Source organism: Euprymna scolopes, chromosome 8 (assembly GCF_053919585.1).
Source record: "Euprymna scolopes isolate OS-2025 chromosome 8, ASM5391958v1, whole genome shotgun sequence".
Classification (NCBI taxonomy): domain Eukaryota; kingdom Metazoa; phylum Mollusca; class Cephalopoda; order Sepiida; family Sepiolidae; genus Euprymna; species Euprymna scolopes.
The window spans coordinates 106,887,763-106,915,314 of record NC_136489.1 but is presented as its reverse complement, the minus strand read 5'-3'; the positions used below and the strand labels follow the sequence as shown (position 1 = coordinate 106,915,314).

Below are 27,552 nucleotides of genomic sequence, written 5' to 3'. Positions count from 1 at the left end.
ATGATTTATTATTATTATTATTATTATTATTATTATTGTTGTTGTTGTTGTTGTTGTTGTTTTTATTGTTAAATAAAACAACATTATGAATTTTTATATTCGTCTTCGCCTTAATGCTTATTCTGACCCCTTTTATTGTTTTTGTTTACGTCGAGGTACTAGAAAAACGTTATCACATTCACCCTCATAACACTGGTGACACTCTCCGTTAATCTGGTCCCTCGACGCAACAGTAGATTTCAAACAGAAGCTCAGCGCGTGCACATTCATATACTGTAAGAGAGGTTTCTGGCAGACAAGCATGCACATATGCACGTACAAACACACAGAAGCATGCGCACACTTTCAAAGAAGACGCACTTCCACCTACGTGCGATATAAATACATTCGTGTTAGCACTTCTACACGACCAGGTCCATGCACGTTCGCACCTGGACATGAGAACGCTCTCATCGTTTATCTGGCGCGAATGATAAAAAAAAATGCCACCTTACCCCTGACTGTAACGAATGAACTGGCCATATCAACTCCTTGATTGTTAACAACTTCACAGCTGTACAACCCAGTATCCGGTGGGCGAGCCATAGTTACAAGCAGGTCGACTATTAAAAAGAAGAAATATGTAAAAACAATACGAAATCACAACTCGTTATTCAATGGCAGAAAAAAACAATAGTTGAATGAAACTGCTTATTATGCGCCGTAGTAAATTAAAATTCGCATGTATCGACTTTTAGCTCGAATTGCTTCTGCTGTTACCATTTTGGTTTCAGTAGTTCTTTTTGGAATAAAGTCCTTATAGGAGGGACTATTACATGATGGCTGGCGACAGTCCTTGTAAGTCATGTTAAAGTAACTATCAGGATTCAAAATTGGTACGTTCAAGTCGGTCATTTTCTCTCTCTTCCTCTCTTGCTGAACACTCAGCGGTGAGGATGGTGGTCGTGTTATGGGTTTTAGTGTGTCCGGAAGTGGCCGACAAGTCCGATCCTGGTCTTGGATTGAACTGCCTTTCACGGTCAGGCCAGGCAGCTTTGTCTTCATTTGGAGGATTGATTCGAGAGCGTTCTTCTATCTCCCTCTTTCTCTGTTCCTTCTTGAGGTCTGTACATCGGTTGGCCTCGAAGATGGTTGTGCTTTTGGCGATTATCTGCCTTCAGGTTAACCTGTCCTTGGTCTTCGGCTCCCATGTGTATGTACTAATGCCACACTTTGCTTCTAGAAGATCCTTATCTATTTTTTTCTGGCCTCCTTGATTGCCCTTTCCTTCTTTTAGCTGGCCATAGAAGTGTTTTTCAGCAGCCAAGAATCTGTGTAGTAACACTAACCATGCACGCAAAATGGGTGCCTTTTACGATATCCAATCTTAGCAGTTTATCATTAATACAAATTAACATCTTTTTTTTGTTTCTTGGTGTCGGTAAAATGAGTTCTATTAGTGATAATTATGACACGTTTTTTACTATTAAGTCAAAACTTTTTCAGACAAAGAACCTCTGAGGTACAACGGTTAAATGGATATAATGATTGTCAGGACCATTGTGGAAGTGCTTTCATTGGGTAAATGTATGAATTAATGTTTGATTAATTATAAAGTTTATGGATAGAATTTGTCGACATCGGATGTGAAAGCGACCACATTGGAATTAAAACGGAAACAGTCCCGCGGTAATATGTTCCATAAGCGGGAATTTTTTCCAAAGACGTTTTGTCTATAGAAATTCTGCTTGACAATAGGCATAGAAAATGACTAGTTTCTTCTTTACTGTTAAAGTGATTGTTTGGAAGAGCAGGGGCAACTTCAACTAGATTATTGAAATCGATTTTGTAATTTCCTAATGCAGAAGTACTCCATTTAAGGATTATGTGGTGCTTATATAAGTAGAGTATTGCAAGTGGAAGCAGGTATAAACTGTATAGCCTTTAAGTTAAGACGTAGAGTGAAAGTGAGAACTAAGAGTTTATCAAGTGTTTTACAAAGAGATAGAAAGAGAGAGAGAGAGAGAGAGAGAGAGAGAGAGAGGAGAGTAATTCGTTTCAACGGTGGCTAAACAAGAAAAACTTACTGGTTTTAGTTTTAAAAAAGTAACAAAAAAATGAAGAGTAGAAAGATGTGTTACGATGATACGTACATGAGGTAAGGACTGAGAAACGAGTATTGTTTCTTGGAATCTGTTTCCCGTTCCGGTACCAGTGCACTGTTGGTGTCGGAATACCCGTAGCCTGACACGTCAGTAGGAATATCAGACCACTAAACACGTTCATTTTCTCTGGAGGACGAACAATGATCTTTGGAACCCGAGCTGGAAAGTATAAACAGAAGTGTACGTATATATATATATATATATATATATATATATATATATATATATATATATATATATATATATATATACTAGTAAAAGAATCACTTCAAGTCGAAATGGGACTGAGTTAATGCAGCAGATCTTGAACAAATATTGCTCATTAAACGTAGTAAAAGAAGAGCCATATAAATAATTAATAAATGCTAAAATATAAGTAGTTAATGTTTACTGCATTTTCAAGCAATCAGTAATCATCAGAAATGTATGGAACTGTTTTATTAAGTGTAATTTTTTATTATAATTTTCACAGACACATACATATATATGTATATGCATATGTATGTATATATATATATATATATCATTAGATATTAAATATGCTTATGTATATATAATTATATCTTGTATATATATATATATATATATATATATATATATATATATATATATATAGATAGATAGATAGATAGATAGATAGATCGATATACCGGGTGCCCCCCAAAAACGTGCTCCAACTCTAATTAGGCCCCGTTTCTTAGTGTTTTGTCCGAATGGAATGAAACTTTGGCCATAACTAGTTTATTATATTCAAAACATCACATCAAAACACTACGGTCGTTGGCCTTTTTTTCTACGTTCTCCAGCATATGTTCTAGATGGCCTCCATTTAGCTCCGCGCATTTCTTGAGGCGCAGCACGAAGTTGTCCATGACGTTCTTACAGACCGAATTGTAATGGCTCTCATCTCCTCCCTGATAGCTTCCTTGAGTTGCGTGATGGTTCTGGGTTTCCCTGCGTAGACTCTGTTCTTAAGATAGCGACAAAGAAAAAAAATCTGAGTGCCCACTTAAAATCAATCTTGAGACTGATCACTCAGCTTCCGAAGTTCTCTTTCAGCCAATCTCTGGACAGGTTTGAGGTGTGAGAACTTGCTCTGTCCTGCTGGAACCATAACTTGCTCATGACCGACGGGTAGATGGTCTGGAGCTCACTCTCGAAGATTTTGGTGACTGTCACTGCTGCACCAGATTCTTCGACGAAGATTGGTCCGATGATACATCTGGCCGAGATTGCAGCCCACACTGTGCACTTAGTACAGTGCAGAGGCTTGGTGGCTACTTCATTTGGGTCTGGAGGACCTCCAGAAGACATTTGTCTTGGAGTTCGCCTTTCCATCAAGACGGAAGTGGCATTCATCTGAGGTCCAAAGGAGGTTAAGGAAACTTGGTGTCTCCTCGATGTTCTCGCGCATCTTGACTGCCATAGCCCTCCTCTGCTTCTTGACTGAGGCTGTAGGGGTCTGCAGCGTCTGTATTCTGTATGGGTAAACCCTGATATCGTCACCAGCACTCTCCTGCAAGTCTCACGGGACATACTGAGGGATAAATAAAGTGAATAAATAAAGGAGATATAACATAAGGTGTACACGGGCCCCGTTTTTTTTTTGGGGGGGGGTCACCCTATATATATATATATATATATATATATATATATATATATATATATATATATATATATATATATATATATATATACCTAGGAAGTTTTTTAACCTTTAAAACTATATAAAAAAAAACTTATTTAATTTTTATATTTTTTTTTATCATTCGTTAGAAAACTATTTAGTCAGTATATATATATATATATAAATATATATATATATATATATATATATATATATAATTATTATACTAGCAGGGTGACCCGACGTTTCCTGGGATTGAATGATGATCGACGAATGTTTCACACTAACATATTTTTATTGTTATCGAAATCGGCGAAATCGAACATTTTCAATCAAATCGATTGATTGCCCGCTCTAGTTGGAGGACCCATCACTATGCATCAGGAGGAAGCTAGCATGGCTCTCGCGGCGAGTTAGTTCACAATACACTGTAATGTACATTGCACTGTAGACAACCTACTGTTAATTTTATAACATTATTTTTCATGTATAATATCTTGAACTAAAGTTTAAAATAAAAAAAATATCAAGCATCATTGTGAAAGTGTGTCTTAAACAGAAACATTTATTTCGAACGCGTCCCTATCATATCAAAGAACCTACTATTGATTTTATATGTTGGGCCTCTCGGATTGTGTTGTAATAATACCTCTCAACTGCACCTGTGATGTTAGGCTGTGTAAGATGTTAACTTTGGTCAAATTCGCCTGTTCCTTCGAACGAACTTACAGACACACATACACACGGACAAAGTTACTTTTACGTAAGCGTAGAGAAAGATGCAGTCTGATGTTAATAGTCAATATATCACTTCATGAATACCTGGCCCTCGGGTCAAGATCAAAGTGTAGCATCTGTTCCGGCAGATGCTGCAAGCAAAGACCAGCTATGACTAGCAAAGACCATATGTGGGGGTAACCCTACATATCTGACCTTGGTCACTGAAGGGGCAACCCTTCATACCAAGAGTTTCTAATCCAGCTCCCATTTCCCACCTCTCGGGAGCTGGATCCCCCTTTCCTTCCCCCTCCCTCTCTCTCCACATTAAAAAACGGCCTTGTGCCTAATTTGCTCAGTGGGGAAGCAAATAAATCCAATCTGTTCTTCAGATGCTGCACTTCAATTTCTTGTTCTCTCTCAGTGGAGGAGAACTCCTTCACGACTGAGACAATTTTTATTTTTGTCCCTTTTCTCCACATTAAAAGAACGACCCTGGTGTCTAACTCTGTCCCGTGGGGAGGCATTGTAAATAAGAATACCTCAGCTTGTTTGGAAGCAGAATTTTCAAGTTCTCAGTCTACTCGAAAGGCGGACGATATATCAGTATCTACTGGATGTAGACGTTATTTGTTTTTGCGATACTTTTTTAATGAATTCAACTATTTATACTAAATGTTTTTTTACCTAAATGGGAAAAATGGAGAGCGGCATATGTATTGTTTTTAAGATATAATTATCCACTGACCCATGTTTCGTCGTCTACGTCTCATCAGATCCAGCCACTCTGATGAGTCGTAGACGAAACATGTGTCAGTGTATAATTATATTTTAACAGTATCTATTGGATTATATTTAACAAATTAGTACATTTTAATACGTTGAGACTAACTTTTTTTAAAAAGGAAAACAAAAAGCAAACAATGTAAGCATAAGGTAAAAATGATTTTGTTGTACCTGGCAACCGACAGCAAAGGACACCGGTGGCCATGCCGAGCTGATGATGACAGGCTCTGTGGAAATGAGAGTCGACACAACAACTAGCGTCTATGCGACCGCCAGAGATGCATGAAGTCAAACCCTGGTTCTGATGGGAACAACTCTTTCCTACCCCGGCCAGGTCGTCCTGCAAGGAAAGAAAATTAAAAAGATAAAAATACAGCAAATTATGTATTCCTCTATTTCTAATTAATTTCTCTCTCTCTCTCTCTCTCTCTCTCTCTCTCTTTATAATATTATGAAATATTATATTTTATTACGTATATATATATATATAAATATATATTTATATATATATATATATATATATATATATATATATATATATATACACACATATTTATATAAAAAATTAAAACTGTAAGTTGAAATTTATAATAAAATTTCTTGTTTAACTGAATACTCAAAACCAAAGTCCTTATTCCGCGGATTTTCAAAGAATGTGACCATTGCTATTCTGCTCATCAGGGGACAGAAAGCAATCAGCAGATTATATTGAATAATATATTGCTGATATCAGGTAAACACTGTATTTTTTTATTTCATTATATATATATATATATATATATATATATATATATATATATATATATATATATTGTTTTTAAATATAATTATCCACTGACACGTGTTTCGTCGTCTACGACTCATCAGAGTGGCTGAATCTAGCGAGATTCAAAATCGGGACCTCACGGTAAGAAGCTCAAACACTTACCCCTCGTCTACCTTGCATTTTTACCTAAAGTTTGGAATAATTTTCCAATTAACCAATTTGGTACCCCCATATGGGGAGCGACATATTATTCACTGGCACGTGTTTCGTCGTCTACGACTCATTAGAGTGGCTGAATCTAGCGAGATTCGAAATCGGGATCCCACGAGAAGCCTAAACTCTTACCCATCCTCCACCTCGGTGACTGTTTGGATATATCGCGATTTACGTAAATGTTATTTGTTTGAACTGAAATGACGATATGAAATTATGTACTAATATATAGAGAGATTTATTAATTTATTCAATAAGGATGATACATCAGTTAATGATGTTGAGTAAGTAAGAACTCTTTGTACTTTAGTATACTATAGTATAATGCTTCCCACCAGAAGAGGGGCGAATATTCTAGGTAATATAATAGGGATACGATAGTTACATTAGGAGCGAAATAAAATACTGAGGCTGTCCTATATCACATAGATCAATTTAGCTCCCTAAACAGCCATAATATTATATTTTACTTCAATATTGTATATTTACGTCGAAATAAATGATTATATATATATATATATATATATATATATATATATATATATATATATATATATATAGGGGCACTACTTTTATAAGACTGTTATATATAAAAACTTAAGTAATTAAAAATGTTGTGTTTTTGCTTCATTTTATTTTATCTAATTTATGGAAGTGTTATAAAAACATTATTTATTAAAAACTGTTATTATGAATATTACCTTGTGGAGTATAATAGTCTCCTGAATATATATATATATATATATATATATATATATATATATATATATATATATATATATATATATATATATATATAATTCTCAGGAAGCTAGTATCTGTAAAAAAAAAATGTTCTTGTGATTAAAGGGAGGTAGTGTTGGATCAACACTGCTGAGAGCCATGATTTAATATACTGTTTTGTTTTTAAATCCCCCGAAACAGTGTTTCATGGTAACACACTGACGATACCTTAAATTAACATTAGGACTATAGTGAAAATCAAGAAATTAAGTTGATACAGTGATTGCAGGCGATTAAATGACTTACTGACTAAATAGTTTTCTAAAGAATGATAAAGATAAATAAGTATTTATATAGTTTTAAAGGTTAAAAAAAACTCCCAAGACTATATATATATATATATATATATATATATATATATATATATATATATATGTATATATATATATAGTCTTTTTTATACATATCTTCCTTTTATTACCTTCCACTCTTTTCCTTATAACTTTGAAAACATTATCTCTCATGCTTCCAATTTACAATTATAATTTCAATAAACTGTTATAAACCATTTTCCGATGTTTTGATTCGATTCATTATTTCCATCTCACCCATAATATTCAGCATCATAGCACGCTTAATCTATCCGTCTAATAAACCTCTATCGTGGATTGCTTGTTGGCCTTGGTAAGTGTTGATTCATGAGTAAATAAATATAGCACGAGTAATTACCGCATTCACATAGAGTAACAAAATAAATGAAGCGATCGAAATCCTGCATAAAGAAGAAACGTGAAAAAATAAAATAAACACAAAATATATTGGTACTACTTATTTTGATCGGACTATTATTCTCATCCTGAGTGTTACCTGTATAATGTTTCGATCGATGTAGCCTTTGATGTTCGTCAAGCATGTTGGTCGCAATCTTAATTAAAAACCCAGAAAAGTTACTGGTTTCGTAGATGGTTTCGTATTTTTGGAGTTGTTTTTGATTTTTTTCGCCGTGGTTTGGTATCTGCGAAAAAAAATGGTTGGCAAACAAAAACAACTACAAGAATATGAAAGAATCAACAGAACCAGTAACTTTTCTCCTCTCTTTTCTTAGATGACGACTAACATGCCTGGCGAAGGTCGAAGGCGACATCGACCAACACGTTACAGAAATAACACTCAAGACGAGAACAATAGTTCTATCCAAACAAGTAATGCAACCAATCTACTCTCATCTAACAAAAAAGTGCAGAAGAAAACACATTCCTTGTATTCTTCTTTCTACATTTTTGCTTCAACATATTACTATAACTTTCTATTAATTTCATTTTTGAATGATATGACCTGGAAGTTTCCAATAATGTCACTCTAATCCTTTATCAATAATAATGCGGATAACTTAAAAATGATTGTTAAAATTATTTACAATCATTATATAAATTGCATGTCATGTTTGAACAACTTATACTAATAATGAATTACTTTCTCAGTAAATGCCGATGTTTATTTGCATTGAGCAATCAAATAGATTGAAATTGGATAATAAAACTATTTTATGTTCTATTTTAGTAAGATTAGCAACGTGTGAGTAGAGTATTATTATTTTTTTTAATTATATACAATCACGAAGCCAAGAAAAAATTGTGCATTAATTTGGCATTAATGAACTCATAGAAAATTACAAACAGTAAAAGATGGAGTAATTTTGATAGATTTTCTGCCGTGGCATGGTACAAAACCGGCTTCGAAATCTATTGGCCGATGTCCTAATATTCTCTCTACCACCACTATACGGAAAAAAAGCGACCAACAACCGTGCTCTTAATTCTCGATTACGTCTGGATATAAAAGTTGACACAATATATCCTGTTGACGATGAGACTTGGAAACTAGCTTTTTATAACTAAAGACTCCTAGGTCCAGGAAGCATAACACTGGCCTGAAAAACAATTTATCATAAAGGGAGATAACTTTGGCCGTTACAAAATACTCTTTAAAACGGACTTGATTCGCATACAAACATTTTACCTTAAAAACAGCAATATTTTGATTACAGATGAAAATACATTAGCTTAATGCAGCATTTTTGCACCGTTTGTGTTTTTTTTTAATCCAATTCCATTCAAATTTAATTTAATCTTCCTCTTTGTCACGACGTTTTTATTGCGTAAATCAATGTATTTCATCAGTTTACAATTTGTTTTAATTGTCTAGTTGAATTCAATATAGTTTTCAACCAATTTAATGATTCGCCCATTTATGTATATGAAATTATTTGAAAACGAACTCATTCCCAACATCAATCATGAAACGAAAATTAAAAAAAAACTTCAAACTGCAAAATTTGTCACAGTTCGTATATTAGAAGCAAAGGTGTCCGGTGTGATTTCGACACGCCAACATCATTTGACACTTTTGAAGATGTGTCACAAGAAAAAAAAAACTCGTTAATCGAGTTTTCTATTTCGCCTTGGGCGCAGAAGTCAACATTTCATTTTATCTGATCTGTCCACGAATACACAGAGAAGCATACGACAGATACACATGAAAGGGGTGGCCACTTTAAAAAATATTTATTTTGTTTTTTCTTAATACACCTAGGTGAAATATGTGTTAATATAATACAGATATCTATCTCTACTAATAAAAGCGAATGTCACTTCGTCAATCTGATCTACGTTCAGAAATTACTGGTGGATGTCAAACGGATTCGATACGCAGACCATAGTCAACGTTTGTTTTCTTATGATTTTTGCATATATTTGTGGAATAAAATACATCTTTAGATATTCCTTGTTTTTTATAATGCATGATGTTTAAAAAAGCGAGTATTTCAAATGGCATCTATGGTTGCGACAAATAATACATTATTTAGAAAGCAAACGAAAGAACGTCATTTTTTGTCGAATAACTGATCTATATTAAATTCAAATCATTTATTGTCGGACGCAGTTCACTCTTAAAGGTCGAGCAGAACATTCACCACAGTTTCTTTAGAGCATGAAAACTTCGCGATGACCTTTAAGAGACGTCTGAACACCAGTTTGAACTTGGAAATCAGTTCATCCTTCGTATTGCAAGGAGCACGGTTGGTGTCGTTCTCAAAAGTACTCTGCACATCATGATAATAATGTGAAATAAGGCGAATTGGAAAAGGATGTTGGTACTGGTGAAGTGGAACTTCTCAGACAGCTACATTTGTTTTTTAACAGAATTGTAACAAGGAGCTGAGTTCTGTTGTAATGAGAATAAGTATCGGAAAATCAGCATCAAGCGCTTGACAATAGCGGGTGTCAACTCAATATAGCAATATGGATTGAATAAGGGGCATTTTCGAAGATGTGAAACGGCGTGACGTCTCATTCATTAAGAACCATTAGGTTTTTACAAGACCCAGTCTTGATGACGTGCGGAACTTTGGTTGTTTTTATGTTTTATTCTGCTTTCTCTTAAGTTATCCATACAGGAAGTCATAGGAATTTTCACTCATTTCTATCACAGATCCCATCCATTTTCGTCGGGAATATTTCTTGTCATAATGCCATTGTTGGTATTCAAAATAGTTTTACACTCACTATTAACAAAATTTCAGAGTAGCAGAAATATATTTAATTAACAATACGCGATGTTTTGCGTTAAACCAGTTATTCATTCATAGTCACTTACATTATTGTAAAATTAATAGTTTTATTTTGCTCTTTTTCTACTTAAAAACAACAGTTAATATCTTTATTTTCGTACCATACAAATCCTGTTGATCAACAAGCGAAACTACTTAGATTAAACTACGTATATAATTCTATTCGAAACAATGAGTTTTGAAGACGTTACAGCCGTCTAAGTAAAACATAATAGCTTCATTCATTAGAAAAAGCTTAGCGTTTACATTCCTGATATTCTAGAATATGCACTATGTGTGTAATTTAATTTTACATGTAAAAGTTATTATTCTTATCATTTCTGATATCCTTAAGAATACAATGACTCACTTTTACATTTTATAAAGAATGTGTGATTTCTACCCAAATTCATTTAAGTCGGTTGTAAAAGTCAGACGTGACTGTTTGACTATTTGCTTTCTTGCAACCCTTGACTACTTAAAATAGTTTCGCACGAGGACTAAAGGAACGCACGCATTTTACTCACTAACCTCTGCCTAACGGTACAGGAGTATTATATATATATATATATATATATATATATATATATATATATATATATATATATATATATGTATATATATGTGTATATATATATATGTGTATATATATATATATATATATATATAAACGCACACACATTAGTTTCTCTCATAGAATCAAAGATGATGAAAGTTACAATATATGAGATGGAAATTGAATATCAATTTCATATGAGGCTAGAATATCTGAATATATACATGTGCATGACAGATGCAAAGTCAAGAATTACGTTTGTTTCACTAGGGCGTATCTAAGTGCCAAGCAAATTAAAACGTTGAATGCATCTAACATATGAAATGTCAAGTGTGGGAGACGCCGAATGGAACGATATTGAGGAACAGAGCAGTCGATTTCAGTTTCCGATGCATCAGATCATTTTTTATGAATTGACGAGAGCACATTTTATAAGCTTTCCATGTATTCTTCCTTATCAAATATTTTTTACACTTCATGCTTGACTGCTGGCAAATAAAACTTCCATGTGTTCAACCTCGTTAACTTTTGCAAGATATTTTTTTCAAAAGGGCGTACAATATATATATATATATATGTGTGTGTGTGTGTGTGTGTGTGTGTGTGTGTGTGTGTGTGTGTGCGTGTGTGTGTGTGTGTGTCTACTGATGACATATTTCATAAACTTTTTGAAAATACTTAGAATGTATATTATATATATATATATATATATATATATATATATAGAGAGAGAGAGAGAGAGAGAGAGAGAGAAAAAATATATATATTATATATATATATATATATGTATTTATAATTTCTTCAAATTCTCTTGCTATATAACTTCTGATTAATCGGCCCTGTCGGTGGGACATTAGAATACACCGACTGTCCCCCTGCAGAGGGTAAAAGTCCCTCAATGAGGGTCCTGGATATGACCTTAAACTATATCCAGTGGTGAGGCCCCAGCTTGTGGGCTTTGGGAAGTGTGGAGCCACCCTTTAATTACCATTGCTCCCAGGTTCACTCTGATCCGGAGTGGTAGTACCTGTTAGGGTTCCAACTATGGGTTAAATAGAAACCGACTTGAAAGCAACAAATATATTCTATTAGAAATTTTTTTCTTCAAAATCTTTGGATTCGGCATTAAATAACCCGAAAAGGGTTGATATGCCGTAAAACAAAACCAACCAACCAACCATCTGATTAATCAATTATTTTTGACTTTGACTTTCCATGTCTCACTGACTTTAACAAATAGGGTACAGACCTTTATAAATATTTACTAACATTTTCTCCTCTGAAGAGATGGTAGACATCGAAACCCTATAGATTAAGGAGATTAAATTTCTAAAGTATTTTTGTCTTGCTTAGAATAATAAAAATCTTTGATATGAAACTCAAATATTTCACTTCAAAAAGGGTATTTTGAAATTCATTGAATCACTACAATTAATTTATTTGCTCTATCTTGCATATCGAGCAATTCTTATTTAGGGAGGATAATAACTATAGAATATTACTGCCAGTAATATTTTGTAAATCTTATAATCACAGGTTTCCATACCAACTAAAATTATTCTGAAGTAATCCGCCGCATCCCCACTATGTTACGTATCATCTTCTCTACTCTTCTGATGAGAAGCAATAGGCTTCGAAATGCCTTGACATAAAGTTCCCCTTCTATCCCCCAATTAATTAGCTGTATTCCCTTATTGAATAAATGAACCAATCTATATTCGCCAACATATACTTTTGTGACTTCATTTCCCATTCCTATCGCTCTCCCATATAATCTCCAAGGATACTTGTTTAGCTTTATATTGTCCCGATAAGTCTACTCTTATAGAATTGAGCTCACTCTTTTCTTCTAACGCACTAAGCTATATATATATATTATTTTTATAAATCAATATTAACCATTATTTTTACACCCGCATATATAGTATTGAAAGCTTACGCGATTATCAGTGCAGGAAGCCATGATTACACCAGTCGGGAGATTCGAAGTCAATAACAAAGTCATCCCTGAGTTCATAGGTTATTATTCTGTATCAAGCTAACTAAAATTAACATAGCAATGGATAGAAAGTAATTACCTGTAAACAATAAGTGAGTGGACATTAACAGTTAACAATTGAAAGTATTCACGTGTAGGAAGTCGGTATATTGCATTTTCGCTTACGATTAAGGTTTTTTCTTAATTCACTAAAAGAGGGCTCAACCTAATTTTCTTAAAGAAGATTATAACTATAAATTTTATACTTAAAGACACTAGTATATTATTCTCACGCAGTTACCCGCACACACACATATATCTATGTGTATTTGTATATACTCTGATTATATATAATAATATAAATTTATCCAACTTTTTTTGACATCCCTATTTGCTTTAAATGGCGAACAACTGTTGAGTGATCGACCTTGAGTTATACAGCAACTTCTAGTGTGGTTTTTGCGAGGATCGGCTTCAGTTAAGGCTTTCAAATGTTCGTTATTAATCGCAGTCACCCTGCCGCGACCGTCTTCATCTTCGAGGCTCTCGTCGCCATTGGGAAATTTCTTGAACCACCGTTGTGCCACACGTTCGTCAGTAGTTCCTGTGCCAAACTCATCATTGATATCACAGGCTGTCTCAGCAGCTTTTGGGCCTAGTTTGAACTGGAACAAGAAAATCGTACGGATTTCGTTTTTGTCTGCAAATACAACGAAAGAAGAGGGCGGGAACAATAACAAATAACAGGATTCGATAGAGCGAAAAAAAGCGCTTCAAAATGATATATAATATGGTTATATATATATATATATATCGATTTAATTAATTCAGAAATCATATATAAAGTAACATATGTGAGAAAACGATATTGTTTTTGCACCAACCTTATATATAACTTCAGCTATAATCGAAACCGAAACCAAAACTTGTAAAGAATTCTCGAAAAAATTATCTTTACAAAGAATAGATTACTGGAGTATCCTTAGCTATAATCGAAACTGAAACCAAAACTTATGACAAATTCTTGGTAAAATTATCCATAAAAAGTAAATGACTTGAATGCCATCAGCTATAATCAAAACCGAAACCAAAACTTATGAAGAATTCTTGGTAAAATTATTTATTACAAGAAATGGAAGTCCATGACAATTAAACGACAGTCACTCAGATGTAAGTGTGACACACAAAATAAATAACACACACGCCATCCTATTAATATATAGATAAGAAAAAAAGAAAAAAAAGAAAAAGAAGAAAAAGAAAAATATTAAGAAAAAAGGTAACAATCCGGTTACCAGGAACGACAAAAAATATGCAAATACATCCAGTCGACTACACTCGGTTTCTGAATGCGATAGAAATTCTCACTGACAATTTGAAAGCATATTTTGATTTCAATCTGACTGTTGTTTCTTTAACATTTCCATCCAGTCAGGTTTAATTAGGATTCATTTTAACTCATAAATATCAACACACACACACACACACACACACACACACACACACACACACACACACACACGCGCGCGCACACACGCACACACACATACATATGAATAAAATAAAGCAAGATATAAACGATGCTTTAGACGTTACACACACATATATATATTCCCTCTTTTCTTACTACTGCTCCCTCTCTATCGCCCCCCCCTCATTTTCTCTTTAGCTCTATCTCCTCTGATCCTCATGTGGCGTAAAATCCCATCACCATTCTCGGCGATTTGTACTGACAGCTGAAAGTATTTATCGCAAATTATTCTTTCCATAAGGATGACCAAGCATTTACGGGACTTTTAAATATTACTTCAGCAGACTATTTGGTTTTGAATAAAAAAAAAAATCGCCGCCATTACGCACGGGGAATCTTACGTCATAGCTAGCAATATAATAACGTGTGTATGGTTTTATGTTTTCTTTGCTTTATATCAAGCAATGTTACAGATAAATATACAAACGCATGATTTTTTTTTTTTTACTTGGGAATCACCAAGGCCTAGAGGCTACCTTAGCATAAGTGTTAATGGAAGTCAGATAGACGATGAGACAACAGCGTGCTAATCAGAAATAATGGAACTTCAGCAGGGTTTAATTATATAAGAGAACGACACTACAAAAATTTATTTACATTAAACTTGAAAAACATCTTGTGATAGTCAGCTTCGTAAGTATCTAATAGATACGAAGAACAAAACACATAAATAGCTTTATCCCTGTAGGTTAAAATGTATGGAATTCGTGTCACTGATTGTTTTTATATAGTCACATCCATCTGTTTTTTTAGTTTATCTAGTTTACCAAAAAATGTCATCACTATTTTCTTCCCACAGGTTAATGTTTGCATTAACCAGCGGCAGAGTTTCTCTCTCACACAAAACTTCGATTGACTTTTACTTGACATCTTTTTCTTTTGTTCCGTTTTTGTATATGATAACGCAAGTTTTTTTTTTGTTCGTGTGTATCAAATTAGTAAGCGATTTATTCTAACACGTGCGTATTTTGTACTATTTTTTTTTCTTATTCGGTTTTATTTCTAGATGTTCTTTTCTTTTATTTTTTTATTCATTTACTTATTTTTTATTTAGTTCTTAAAGTATTTTTTCTTATTGTACATATAGTTTTTTGTTCACTTCTACAGTTTAATAGGCTTTGGGTATGTCTAAAGTTTAGGATTTGAAACTTATCGATTTAATCTCGACATGTATTATCCTGTTATCGATTATTTGGGGTTTGGTCGATTTCTTTGATCTTCAAGTAATTGGACGCTAATGTTGTTTTCATTCGACGTATTATTATTATTATTACTATTATTATTACTACTACTATAATAATAATAATAATAATGATGATGATGATGATAATGATGATGATGATAATAATAATAATAATAATAATAAGAAGAAGAAGAAGAAGAAGAAGAAGAAGAAGAAGAAGAAGAAGAAGAAGAAGCGGAACAACAAGAACAAGAACAAGAACAAGAACGTAGTATCTGGTTTAAAATCCTGGTAGATTATTTCTACAAATTATTTCTTGTTATTCGGATTTTCTCTGACAAGATTTGCATGCATTTAAAGACTATACTATATCTAGTTACAATTTTATGACAATTGGCAAAACAAAAAACAAAAAAAAACTATACTTTGAAACCAATAAGACATGCTCAAATACAAGAAGTTTCAAATATATATATATAGATAAAGATATACCACGGTTTTGTCAATTTTATAAATTCCAAATTTTAGTGACTACTGATCATAATTTAATAAATGAAGGCTCGTTGGAAAACTAATAACCTGCATTGTGTAGTTGGTTATGTGACATTTGCGCTTAAAGTCACATCCAGAACCTTTTTTTCGCACTTTTTACAGCCATAAAATGTGTCAATCATAGTCATTTATTTTACTAGTTTTGCATTTTTTACATGGGCATAACCATTTATCAAGGCTAGAGACCACTTGAGGATAAGGGTTAATAGTGTACAGTAGTCAATTGGACAATATAGTAATCGTAAGTAATAGAAATTTGGTAAATTTGTTAACTTAAGTGGAACGGCTCATCAAGAACTTGTTTACGTTGGACTTGAAGACAACCATATTGTAGTCAGCTGGAAAGCAGGAAAACGGAAGACAATTCAACAGGAGTGCAGTTCTGAGAAAGAAGCTTTGTTCATGGAATCTACGTTTAGGTTTAGGCACAGATAAAGAGGTGGGGGTTATTGATAGTGTTTTCAGCTAGACGAGTGTTTCTTGTGAAAGTTTGGCGAGGGGGGACCATAGATTGAAGCTCAGTCGAGCACTTGCAATGAAAATACCGATATAGCAGAGATAAACTCGCAACATCGCTTCTGTGGGATAAAGGCTGCAGGGAAGAGAAAAGGACATCTCCTACGAGGCTACGAAGTCTATTTTGAACTCTGTCAAGGCAGGACAAGTCCTTTCTAGCAGCTCCCGCCCAGATGTGACAACAGTACTCCATCCTTGGACGTATCTGGCTCTTATATAGATAGAGAATTGCATCAGCAGTGAGATATCTACTGGATCCCACCATTTTTCCAGCGGCCTTGGCAACAGATTTGATGTACGTGTTCCATTTAAGATCAGGCGTAAAGGTCAAGACCAGAAGCTTGTCAAAACATGAACCTCCCCACCCAAGACGAAAGCCATTCATTTCAATTGTTCCCAGATAGGGATCAGAACGTTGATGATGCAAAGATAGAAGCCTGGTTTTAGATGCATTAAAAGTAACCAGCCACTCTTTTTCCCATTGTCTCATGTGCTCAAGATCAGAAGAGAGAGAATCGGAGAGAACTTGGTCGTTTGTGGTTTTAGATGTGCTACCATAGATGGTAGTGCCATCAGCATAAATGTCTACATATAATAGATTTTTGCCCATCAACTACGACTCTTACGAGCCTATCAGAGAGAAATGATTTAATAATTGAGAAGATATTTCCAGCTATAACATAGCTGGAGATCTTGCGAAGTAAATATGTATAATATACTCTATCAAAGGCCTTTGATATGTCAAGAGCAATTGCTATAGTTTGCAGTTTTGGTTATTTAGAACTGCTTATAAGCTTCACCGCTCACTCATTTTACGACCAAATTTCAAACAATTATTACAGTCTATAGATCACCTTCTCAGCTATACCATGAAAATAAATTTCAATTTTCATACAGTAAAACAAAGATTATGATGAATTTTCTGCTGTTCAAAATCGTAAAAATATGTAAGGAGGTGAACTACGGATTTTATGACTGCTTTCCATAGCAAGCATGTCTCTTCTTCGACCGCTGTCGCTACTAATTACTGCTGTCTCGAAAAGAGAGATAACAAGTGAAACAGAGAGAATAAAAGCGTTAAAGGGAGATAATTAGTGGGATTTTATTGAAAGTAGGCGAGTGCCGTACATTGTTATTACATATGTGTTGATGGCGCAAAAAATACGACTGAAATGAAACAAAGAACACGTGAATCTATTGTAAGCCTGGAAAAATCATGGATTACAACAGAAAAATGCGAGCATGAAAAGTAATATGGTTAAGCTCGAACATGGAAAAGTAAAGGACTAGTTGTTAAAACTGGAAAAGAAAAGGGACAAAATATGCTAGTAAAAAATATGATAAATTTATAACTTTAAATATTACAGGATTAAGATTTTTTTTTAATTAAATTTATAACATTAAAAAGGCAATTCTTAATGCCACAATGTTTTAAGTTATGATTTTATATTTTTTACTAGAATATCTATGCTTCTCTTTTCCGGTTTTAACCACTAGTCCTTTACTTTTCCATGTTTAAGCTTAACCATATTACTTTTCATGCTCGCATTTTTCTAATTAATTATTAGGGGTATGGCAACAGAATATTCTTTTCATTGTTTTTACTCTCGAGTTTGTATTCGTTGATATCTTATATGCTTTTATATATTAATTTTTTTTCCTTGCTGCTTAGTTCTTTTCGGCACGTCTTTACTGGGCATTGCGCGCCTCCTTCTGTGTTCTAATCTCCTCTCTCTCTCTCTCTCTCTCTCTCTATATATATATATATATATATATATATATATATATATATTTCTTCTTTTTTTCTGAATCAGTCTCTCTTTTCTCTCGCACTTTCTTCCTTTTCTTACTTGTCTATTACGCCCTCCACCATGTTCCTGTCAGATTAGCCTTACTCGATTTATTTCCTTAATAGATAAACCTTTTCATGAATTCTTGATTTCTATTCCTTTTTTTTCTGCCTCATGACCTTTACTTTATTTGTTTCCATTCTCTTTCTTTCATTTCTTTCGTGTTCCTATTAACCTTCTCTGGCAAGACTTTATCCTTTCTTGTTGATTCATTCTCCTTTCCGATGTCTGCTATTTGGCACTCGCTGACTTCCAACATCAGACGGCCAGACTTGTAATTGTAGCTGCGTGTCGCTCGACGGGCTCCAGTAACACGCACAAAGGCGCACGCAGCGCGAACCTCGGGCGTACGCATTCGCCTTCTCGCACAACACACGCCCACAACCCAGCGCATCACGCACGTGCGAAGCGAACCTTTAAATCTCTTTCTTCCCTCCCTCTTCAATATATATATATATATATATATATATATATATATATATATATATATATATATATATATATATATATATATTAAATTGTAATTCAATGAATTTCAAAAAAATCTCATTGAAATGAAATGAAGTGGTTGAGTTTCATATCAAAGAATTTTTATTATTCTAAGCAAGACAAAGAATGTTTTAGAAAGTTTATCTCCTTAACCTATAGGGTTTCGATGTCTACCATCTCATCAGAGGAGTGAAAATATTAGCAAATAGTTATAAAGGTATGCACCCTATTTGCTAAAGTCAGTGAGACATTTTTTAGACTTTAGCAAATAGGGTGCATACCTTTATAACTATTTGCTAATATTTTCACTCCTCTGATGAGATGGTAGACATCGAAACCCTATAGGTTAAGGAGATAAACTTTCTAAAACATTCTTTGTCTTGCTTAGAATAATAAAAATTCTTTGATATGAAACTCAGCCACTTCATTTCATTTCAATGAGAGTTTTTTGAAATTCATTGAATTACAATTTAATTTATTTGCTCTATCTTGAATATCGAGCAATTCTCGTTTAGATGGGATAACTTATAGAATATTACTGCCAGTAATATTTTGTAAACCTACAATCTCACGTTTACATAACCACTGATTGTTAAATAAAAACTACTCCGAAGTATATATATATATATATATATATATATATATATATATATATATATATATATATATATATATATATATATATATATATATATAAAGTTGAGTTTTTTTTTTTCTGGCTCTCACATTGATATTAAAAGCCTATTTATCTATCTAAAATTTATTCAAAACAAACTTCTTAATATTCTCAGTCAAGGATATGCGAGCGACTACATGAGGTTAAATAATTTGCATATCCCTTTGAAATCGAGCGTTAATTACTTTTTTTCATTTTAATGTTTTCTCATTAGATGAATGGTTTTATTTTACCATTATACTAAATTCTATTCATGCATTGTTTTTATATAATATACTGTGAGTATATATACAGGGTGGGCCATAAGTCGCGCACCAAAGGATTTGAAATAATTCTGATAGTATTAAACGTTATTTATTAAAACCAAACTTAACCAATAAACTGAAAAACACGTTGTACATGCTGATAAGAGAAGATGTATCTTATACCCAAAGAAAAGAAAATATATTTTGCCCCGAAGATTTTACAGTTTCACATCACTTAATTCTTTGGTCCGTGATATGGCCCACTATATATATATATATATATATATATATATATATATATATATATATATATATTATTATTATTATTATTATAAAAATATAATTCTCCACTGACACGTGTTTCGTCGTCTACAACTAATCAGAGTGGCTGAATCTAGCGAGATTAGAAATCGAGGCCGCGTGATAAAAAGTCTAAGCCTCTTTCGCTGAGCTATCTCGCAGGACTACTACTTTATCGCATTTTTACTTAGAAGTTTGTTCGTTTTTGTGAGCGGTACTTATTGAATGAATTTAGTTATTTATATGGAAGCACATTTTTACCTAAATGCGAGTTGGGAATAATTTTCCCTTTGGCCAGTTTGGTACCCCCAAATGGAGAGCGGCACGTGTATTACTTTTAAAATGTAATTATCCACTGACACGTGTTTCGTTGTCTACGACTCATCAGAGTGGCTGAATCTAGCGAGATTCGAAATAAGGATCCAGTGATAACAAGACTAAGCTTCTTCCACTGAGCTATCCCGCAAGACTACTAATTTATCGCATTTTTATGTACATGGTATACACGATAAGCATCAAAGTACGCGATTAAGATTTGCTTCACTCAATATATTCTCATATTATCTTCAAAATTTTACTTCAATTATATTTTGAAGTTTCCAACAATGCTAACAAGCAAAATTGTCGCTAGCCTATATACATAATATTTTTCTAAATATTTGTCCTCTGAGGATATAAACTATTTTCTTAATCCATGAAATGAGTAAATATCTATCTTAATTGTGAATCCCTTGTTTCATGTAACAAACATTGTAAATTATAATTTGCAAAAGTTTTACTCCTGTTTATTCATATATATATATATATATATATATATATATATATATATATATATATATATATATATATATATATATATATATAAATTCGGACTTGAGATGTTCAAAAGTAAGGACTAATGAATACTGCGAGGTTGTTAAGTAGTGTTCGCTAACAAGAGCAAAATATTTTTTTATTTATTCGAAGGTAAACAGTTACATTTTGTCGCTACAAACAGCCATCTGTTTCAATCATATATATATATATATATCAGGTAGAAAATATTCAAATATTAAGAATAATTGAATTTCAACAAATGGCGTTGATAATGCCAATCAAAGCGAGCACATTATATTTTTTTATTATTCTTTATGTTAAATGCCGTCATATCTTGCTACGATGTGCAGACCGTTCCAATCATATTTGACTTGTCGGGGTTTCATCATCCTTATCAGGTGTATAGATGCTATTTCTGTTTTCTTCATTTTTGGTGTTATAGCGGAATACTCTCCATCTGATCCTTTTGATAAACTCATTAACTGCTTGTATCCTGTTTTTCACGTATACCTTCAGTTTTGATCTTGCAATGATCTTTAGTGAGAATTTAATTTCCTCTTTTCAGAACATTTTTGTTTATTGCAATAAACATATATAAATAAACAATAAACATATTTCAATAAACAAAAATGTTCAACCGCATCTTTCCCGGGTCGGCTTTGTTAAATTCCAGTGGCAAGTTGACATTTCAATACGACTGGAAACAATGCCGAGATAAGCAGAGAGAACATATACCGCCTGCTATTCCCAAATAGTTACCCAACTGGGACTGGCCAGGCTCATCGTTGTTTAACTTGATCGGACTAGAATCGGGTGTCAATGTGATTATGCCGTGTATATACATAATACGCACACACACACGTACACACACACGCGCACACACACACACACGCACACACACACATATATATATATATATGTGGGAGTGTATTAAAAGAGTAAGTAACAATAACAAAGTGAAAAGAAAAGTGTATTTTAATAACTAAACCACAAAACAAACAGAAAGCTTACGTCTTTCAAACAGCAACACACGTGGTATTATAGTCATGAAGAGTACGCTCATCATGTTTTTTTGAAAATAAGCGAACACGCCCAGAAAACAAACACGCTTTTAAAAAAACGTTTAGCGCATTTTCTTTAAAAGAATACTGTTATTATTGTAAGCTTTAGGGGTTATTTTTATATTTGAAACTAGAAAGGTAAGAAAGCCGAGCGCATTAAAGTTGAACCAAACATGTGCTACAAAGTTCATCAAGAGCTCCGATAACAGTTTATCAGTTTTAAGCACATTTCCGTTCGTTTACGACAGTGATCTAAGCAAACAAATAAATACATGAATAAATAAAAGAATAAATGAATAATAATAATAATAATAATAATAATAATAATAATAACAACAAAAACAACAATAATAATAATAATAATAATAATACATTTACTATACATAGATCAAAAGATCCTGAAGGAGGTACAAAAAGACAACATAGCCATTATATGGATCAACCACAAGAAAGGGTACAGCAGGATCCCTCTGGCATTGGTAATAGAATACCAGAGAATGTACCAAATATAAGACAAAAACCTAAATTTTATTGAAAATTCAAAGTCAACAGTGAACATGGAAACTTGAACTGACAGCTGATGATACATAACTTAGATTAAAATACAAGGTTATCTTTCAGGGGGATTCCCTATCATCACTACTGTTCATTATAGCCATTATGCCTTTGAACAATTCACTAAGAAAGTGCCAAGCTGTATAAAAACTCACTAATACAGATGAAAGAATAAATCACCTAATGTACATGGACCACCCAAATAGTTTGCAAACCCCAAGAAAAAAATTAAACAATCAAAATATTCAGCCAGGATATCTGACATGGAATTCGATATGAAAAAAACTGTACACTGCTGATGATTAGAAGGGAAAACTGAAGACAAAATAAAAGGATACTCTAACTTAACATCTAAATCTGACACCCAAGATCGCCATGGGCATGGAATATGCGCCTACATTAAAGATGGCTTCCCGTGTGGTAGAGATATCTCCAGAGAAGACCCTAATTTCCCTTATATGTGCTTCCGTGTTGCAATTGCTTACACCACCGCATTCATATTTGCTCTCTATCGCCCCCACAATAGCGGGGTTACTGTCCTTAAGAGTATATCTGAGAAAATTGACCTCATCCTGTCTGCTGATTCTTCGGCTACTATTCACATTTGCGGTTACTTCAATGTCCATAATGTGGAATGGCTGACCCACTCAAATAAGACAGATGATGAGGGGAGGTTCTGTCATGATTTTGGGGTTGCCTATGACCTCACTCAGATTGTTCATGAACCCACCCGTGTGCCCGATACTACTGGTCAGTATGCAAGCCTTCTAGACCTTTTTCTCACAACTTCCCCTGAGCTATGTTCATGTTCCGTCCTATCTCCCCTGGGATCCTCCGATCACACAGATATACCTCTCCACCGTACTGTATATCGATACTCTAAGGCTGACTGGGATAGCTTCCGTACATTCATATCTGATCTACCTCTGCATTCCATGTTCAAAAAGGATGTATCCTCTATAGTATCAGACCTTACCGAATGGTTAACTGTAGGCATAGACCGATTCATACCATCCAAAAAGTTGCAACAAAAACCTAACAGCCAGCCATGGTTCTCCCCAGAATGTGCAGCTGCCATTGCGCACAGAAATCACTTGTTCCATAGCTACCAACGTAATAGATGTACTGAGACTAAATCTGCTTCCAGGACTGCCAGCAACCACTGTAAGAGAGTAATAAAAAATGAAAGAGAGCTATATGCTCAGTCCGTCAAATCCAAAGTAGCTGAGCAGCGGCTTGGTTCCCACCAGTTTTGGCAAATAGCAAACAGGATCCTGAACAGAAGCGTGCGTTCCATCCTAATCATCATCAATGGACCTGAGGTCATCTCATCACCATCAGACAAGGCCAAATTATTCGCCAAGAACTTTGCAGCTTACTCTACCCTCTGCGACGAAGGGCATCAACTTCCCGTATTTCCTCCTACAACAGACAATACCCTATCCAACATACAAATATCTGTGCACGAGGTCGCAATACTAATCAAGAACCTTAATTCCAGTAAAGCAACTGGCCCTGACGGCATTCCAATTATAGTGTTGGAAAAGCTTCGACCAGAACTTGCACCAACTTACAAAACTGTTTAAGCGTTGCCTTAAGTGCCTTCCAACACCCTTGAAAACCTCATCAGTTTGCCCTGTATTTAAGAACTCATCTGATAACTCATTCCCCTCTCAGTACAGACCAATAAGTCTCTTGTGTCATGAGTAAGTTGTTGGAATCCATATTAAATAAAGAAATAGTCAACCACCTCAGCAGAAATAACCTCCTTAGTGACATGCAATATGGTTTCCGTTCTGCTAGATCTACAGCTGATATGCTAACAGTTATATCACATACGATTAGTAAATCTCTCGATAAAGACTTCCTTTCTCGGACAATTGCTCTTGACATATCAAAGGCCTTCGATAAGGTTTGGCATAAGGGCCTACTTCACAAGATTTCCAGCTACGGTATAACTGGAAATGTTTTCTCAATAATTAAATCATTTCTCTCTGATAGGTTCATAAGATTAGTGGTTGATGGACAGAAATCTGAGGCTCACAGTATTAATGCTGGAGTCCCCCAGGGGTCCATCCTGGGCCCAACTCTCTTCCTGATCTAAATCAATGATCTCCCAAAACACATACTAAATTCATTCGTTGACATCTATGCTGATGACACGACCATCTACGGCAACACATCAAAGGCCGTAAATGACAAAGCTCTCTCTGATTCCCTCTCCTCTTGTCTTGAGCGCGTCGTTCAGTGGGGGAAGAGATCGCTGGTTACTTTTAATGCATCTAAAACCAAGCTCCTAACTTTACATCATCAACGTGGTTCCTCATCTAGCATCAATTGAAATGGATGGCCCTTGTCTTGGGGACGCTTCATGTTTTGACAAGCTTCTGGGCTTGGCCTTTACTCCTGATCTGAAATGGAACACGTATATAAAGTCTGTTGCCCGGGCCGCTGAGAAAATGGTAGGATCCTTCTACTGCTCCAGAAGATATCTCACTACTGATGCAATTCTCTATCCATATAAAAGCCAAGTACGTCCAAAGATGGGGTGCTGCTGCCACATCTGGGCTGGAGCTTCAAAAAACAGCCTATACTGCCTTGACAAAGAACAAAATAGACTTCGTGGCTTAGTGGAGGATGCTCTCTTCTCTTTCCTGCAACCTCTCTCCCACAGAAGAGACGTTGCGAGCCTGTCTTTGTTTTTTATTGTTATTTCCATGGCAAGTGCCTGTCTGAGCTCCAATCTCTGGTCCCCCCTTTCATAATAAACACCCGTCTAGCTAAAACAACTGTCAGTAATTTCCCCCACTCTTTATTTGTGCCTAAATCAAAACGTAGATTCCATGAACATAGCTTTTTTTTCTGAGAAATGCACGCCTGTGGTTTTCTCTTCCGTTTGCCTGTTTCCCACCTGACTACAACTTGGACGTCTTCAAGTCCAGCATAAACAAATTACTGATTAATCGCCCGCTTTATCAAATCTCCAATACCAACTATTACTACGATATTATCCCATTGATTATTGTACACAAAATAACCCTTATCCCCAAGTGGCTTACGAGCCTTGATAAGTGGTAATCCCCATGTAAAAAAAAAGACAACGGAACGCACGGAACTACCAAGCCAAACTGAAATGAGAGGACTTGGTGAGCATGACAGACATAAATATTTGGGAGGTCCCGAAGCAACAGAAATGAAAGAGAAACCTAATAAAAGGTATAAACACAGGGTCAGTGTCACGAGACCGTTTATAGATCGAACCAAAGAAGAACAAGTATTTCGACCAAAAGATGCGGAAGCACATGACTATGCACAATGCATACACCCAAAGGATGATACTGACCGATTTTATATGAAAAGGAAAAACGAAGGAATGTGGCTGGTTTTATAGAAGATCGTGTAAATGATTCGAAAAATAAAAAAGAACAATGCATAATAAAGAACACCGAAAGAATAATTACTGCAGCAATAGACACTGAAAAGGCGTATAGGACAAAAAAAGGCAGGCAAATAATAAGACGTGAAAAGAAAAATAGGGAGGGAATCAGATACATGGACGATTTATTTATGTGACAAAAAATGAAGCTAACCAAAACATATGGACATGACTACAAAATGAAAGCTAAACAGAGAAACTGAATCCCTCACAAGATAATTCGATCAGAAGAAACCACACAAAAGCAAGGTTCGACAGGTACAGAAAACAATAAATGCAGACTCTGTGGACAAAAGCCCGAAGCAATATACCACATAATAAGCGGATTCAGTAAACTAGATCTCAAAGAATATAAAAAATAGATACGATCAAGTGGAGAAGGAATAACTGCGAATTATACTGGCTATTGCATCTCAGACAAATAATGCATCTTGAACACTGACGAACGGTACAACCACAAACCAGCAGCAGTAATTTAAAATGAAAATCCAAGAATCCACCGGTACATGGATATACAAAGAGATAAATTCATCTAAGCAAGAAGACCGATCATATATTTTGCTGTTACAGCAAACCACAGAGTTCATACCAAGGAGACAGAGAATCGGAGCAAATACACAGAACTGGCCAGGGCGCTGAAAGGTATATGGAAGATGAGGAAAGTCAAGATAAAACCTGTAATCGAAGAAACACTAGGAACGATCCCGAAAACTTTTCAAAAAGAATGGGGGGGATTGGACTGTGAGGGATTGCTATAAAGATACAACATATAACAATAATAAAAACTGCTAAAATATTAAGGAAAACCGTTGAATGGGGAAACAAATACACACGATTTAAAGGTGCAATCCGAGCATATAGAAACTTCTATAGATGTAAAACAAAAACCTACTCACCATATAGATTCATAAAAACGGAAATTGAAACCAAATTTTCAAACACATCGATTGATTGCCTACTCTAGTTAGCGACCTATTACAGTGCACCGGAAGGAAGTTTCACATGCCTCTCACAGTGACTGTACGATTATGTCTTCTTAACGCAAAGCGATTTAATTAATTTAACGCAAAGAGATTTCCCTACTTGGAAACGAAATGATTTTGCTAAACATGCCTTGAAAAATCTAAGTATCCGGTGCAGTTATAGTATGTTGCCTACCTTAAGCGTACAAACTCTGCCTTGTAATAATTATAACAGTTTAAGAAGGCCACAACCTGCCGCT

At 34.5% G+C, this 27,552-nt stretch overlaps 1 protein-coding gene across 1 annotated transcript in view; it reads right to left on the bottom strand.

The window, feature by feature from the left end:
- The window catches only part of LOC145283705 (uncharacterized), a 390,390-nt gene that overhangs the window by 27,487 nt on the left and 335,351 nt on the right, over window positions 1-27,552 (bottom strand). Inside the window, exons 6-8 of the mRNA XM_080132730.1 lie at window positions 5,446-5,614; window positions 2,133-2,303; window positions 495-602 (exon numbers count right to left, since the gene is read on the bottom strand). Of these exons, the coding sequence (XP_079988856.1) occupies window positions 495-602; window positions 2,133-2,303; window positions 5,446-5,614 (448 nt within the window). The remainder of the gene's footprint in view (window positions 1-494; window positions 603-2,132; window positions 2,304-5,445; window positions 5,615-27,552) is intronic.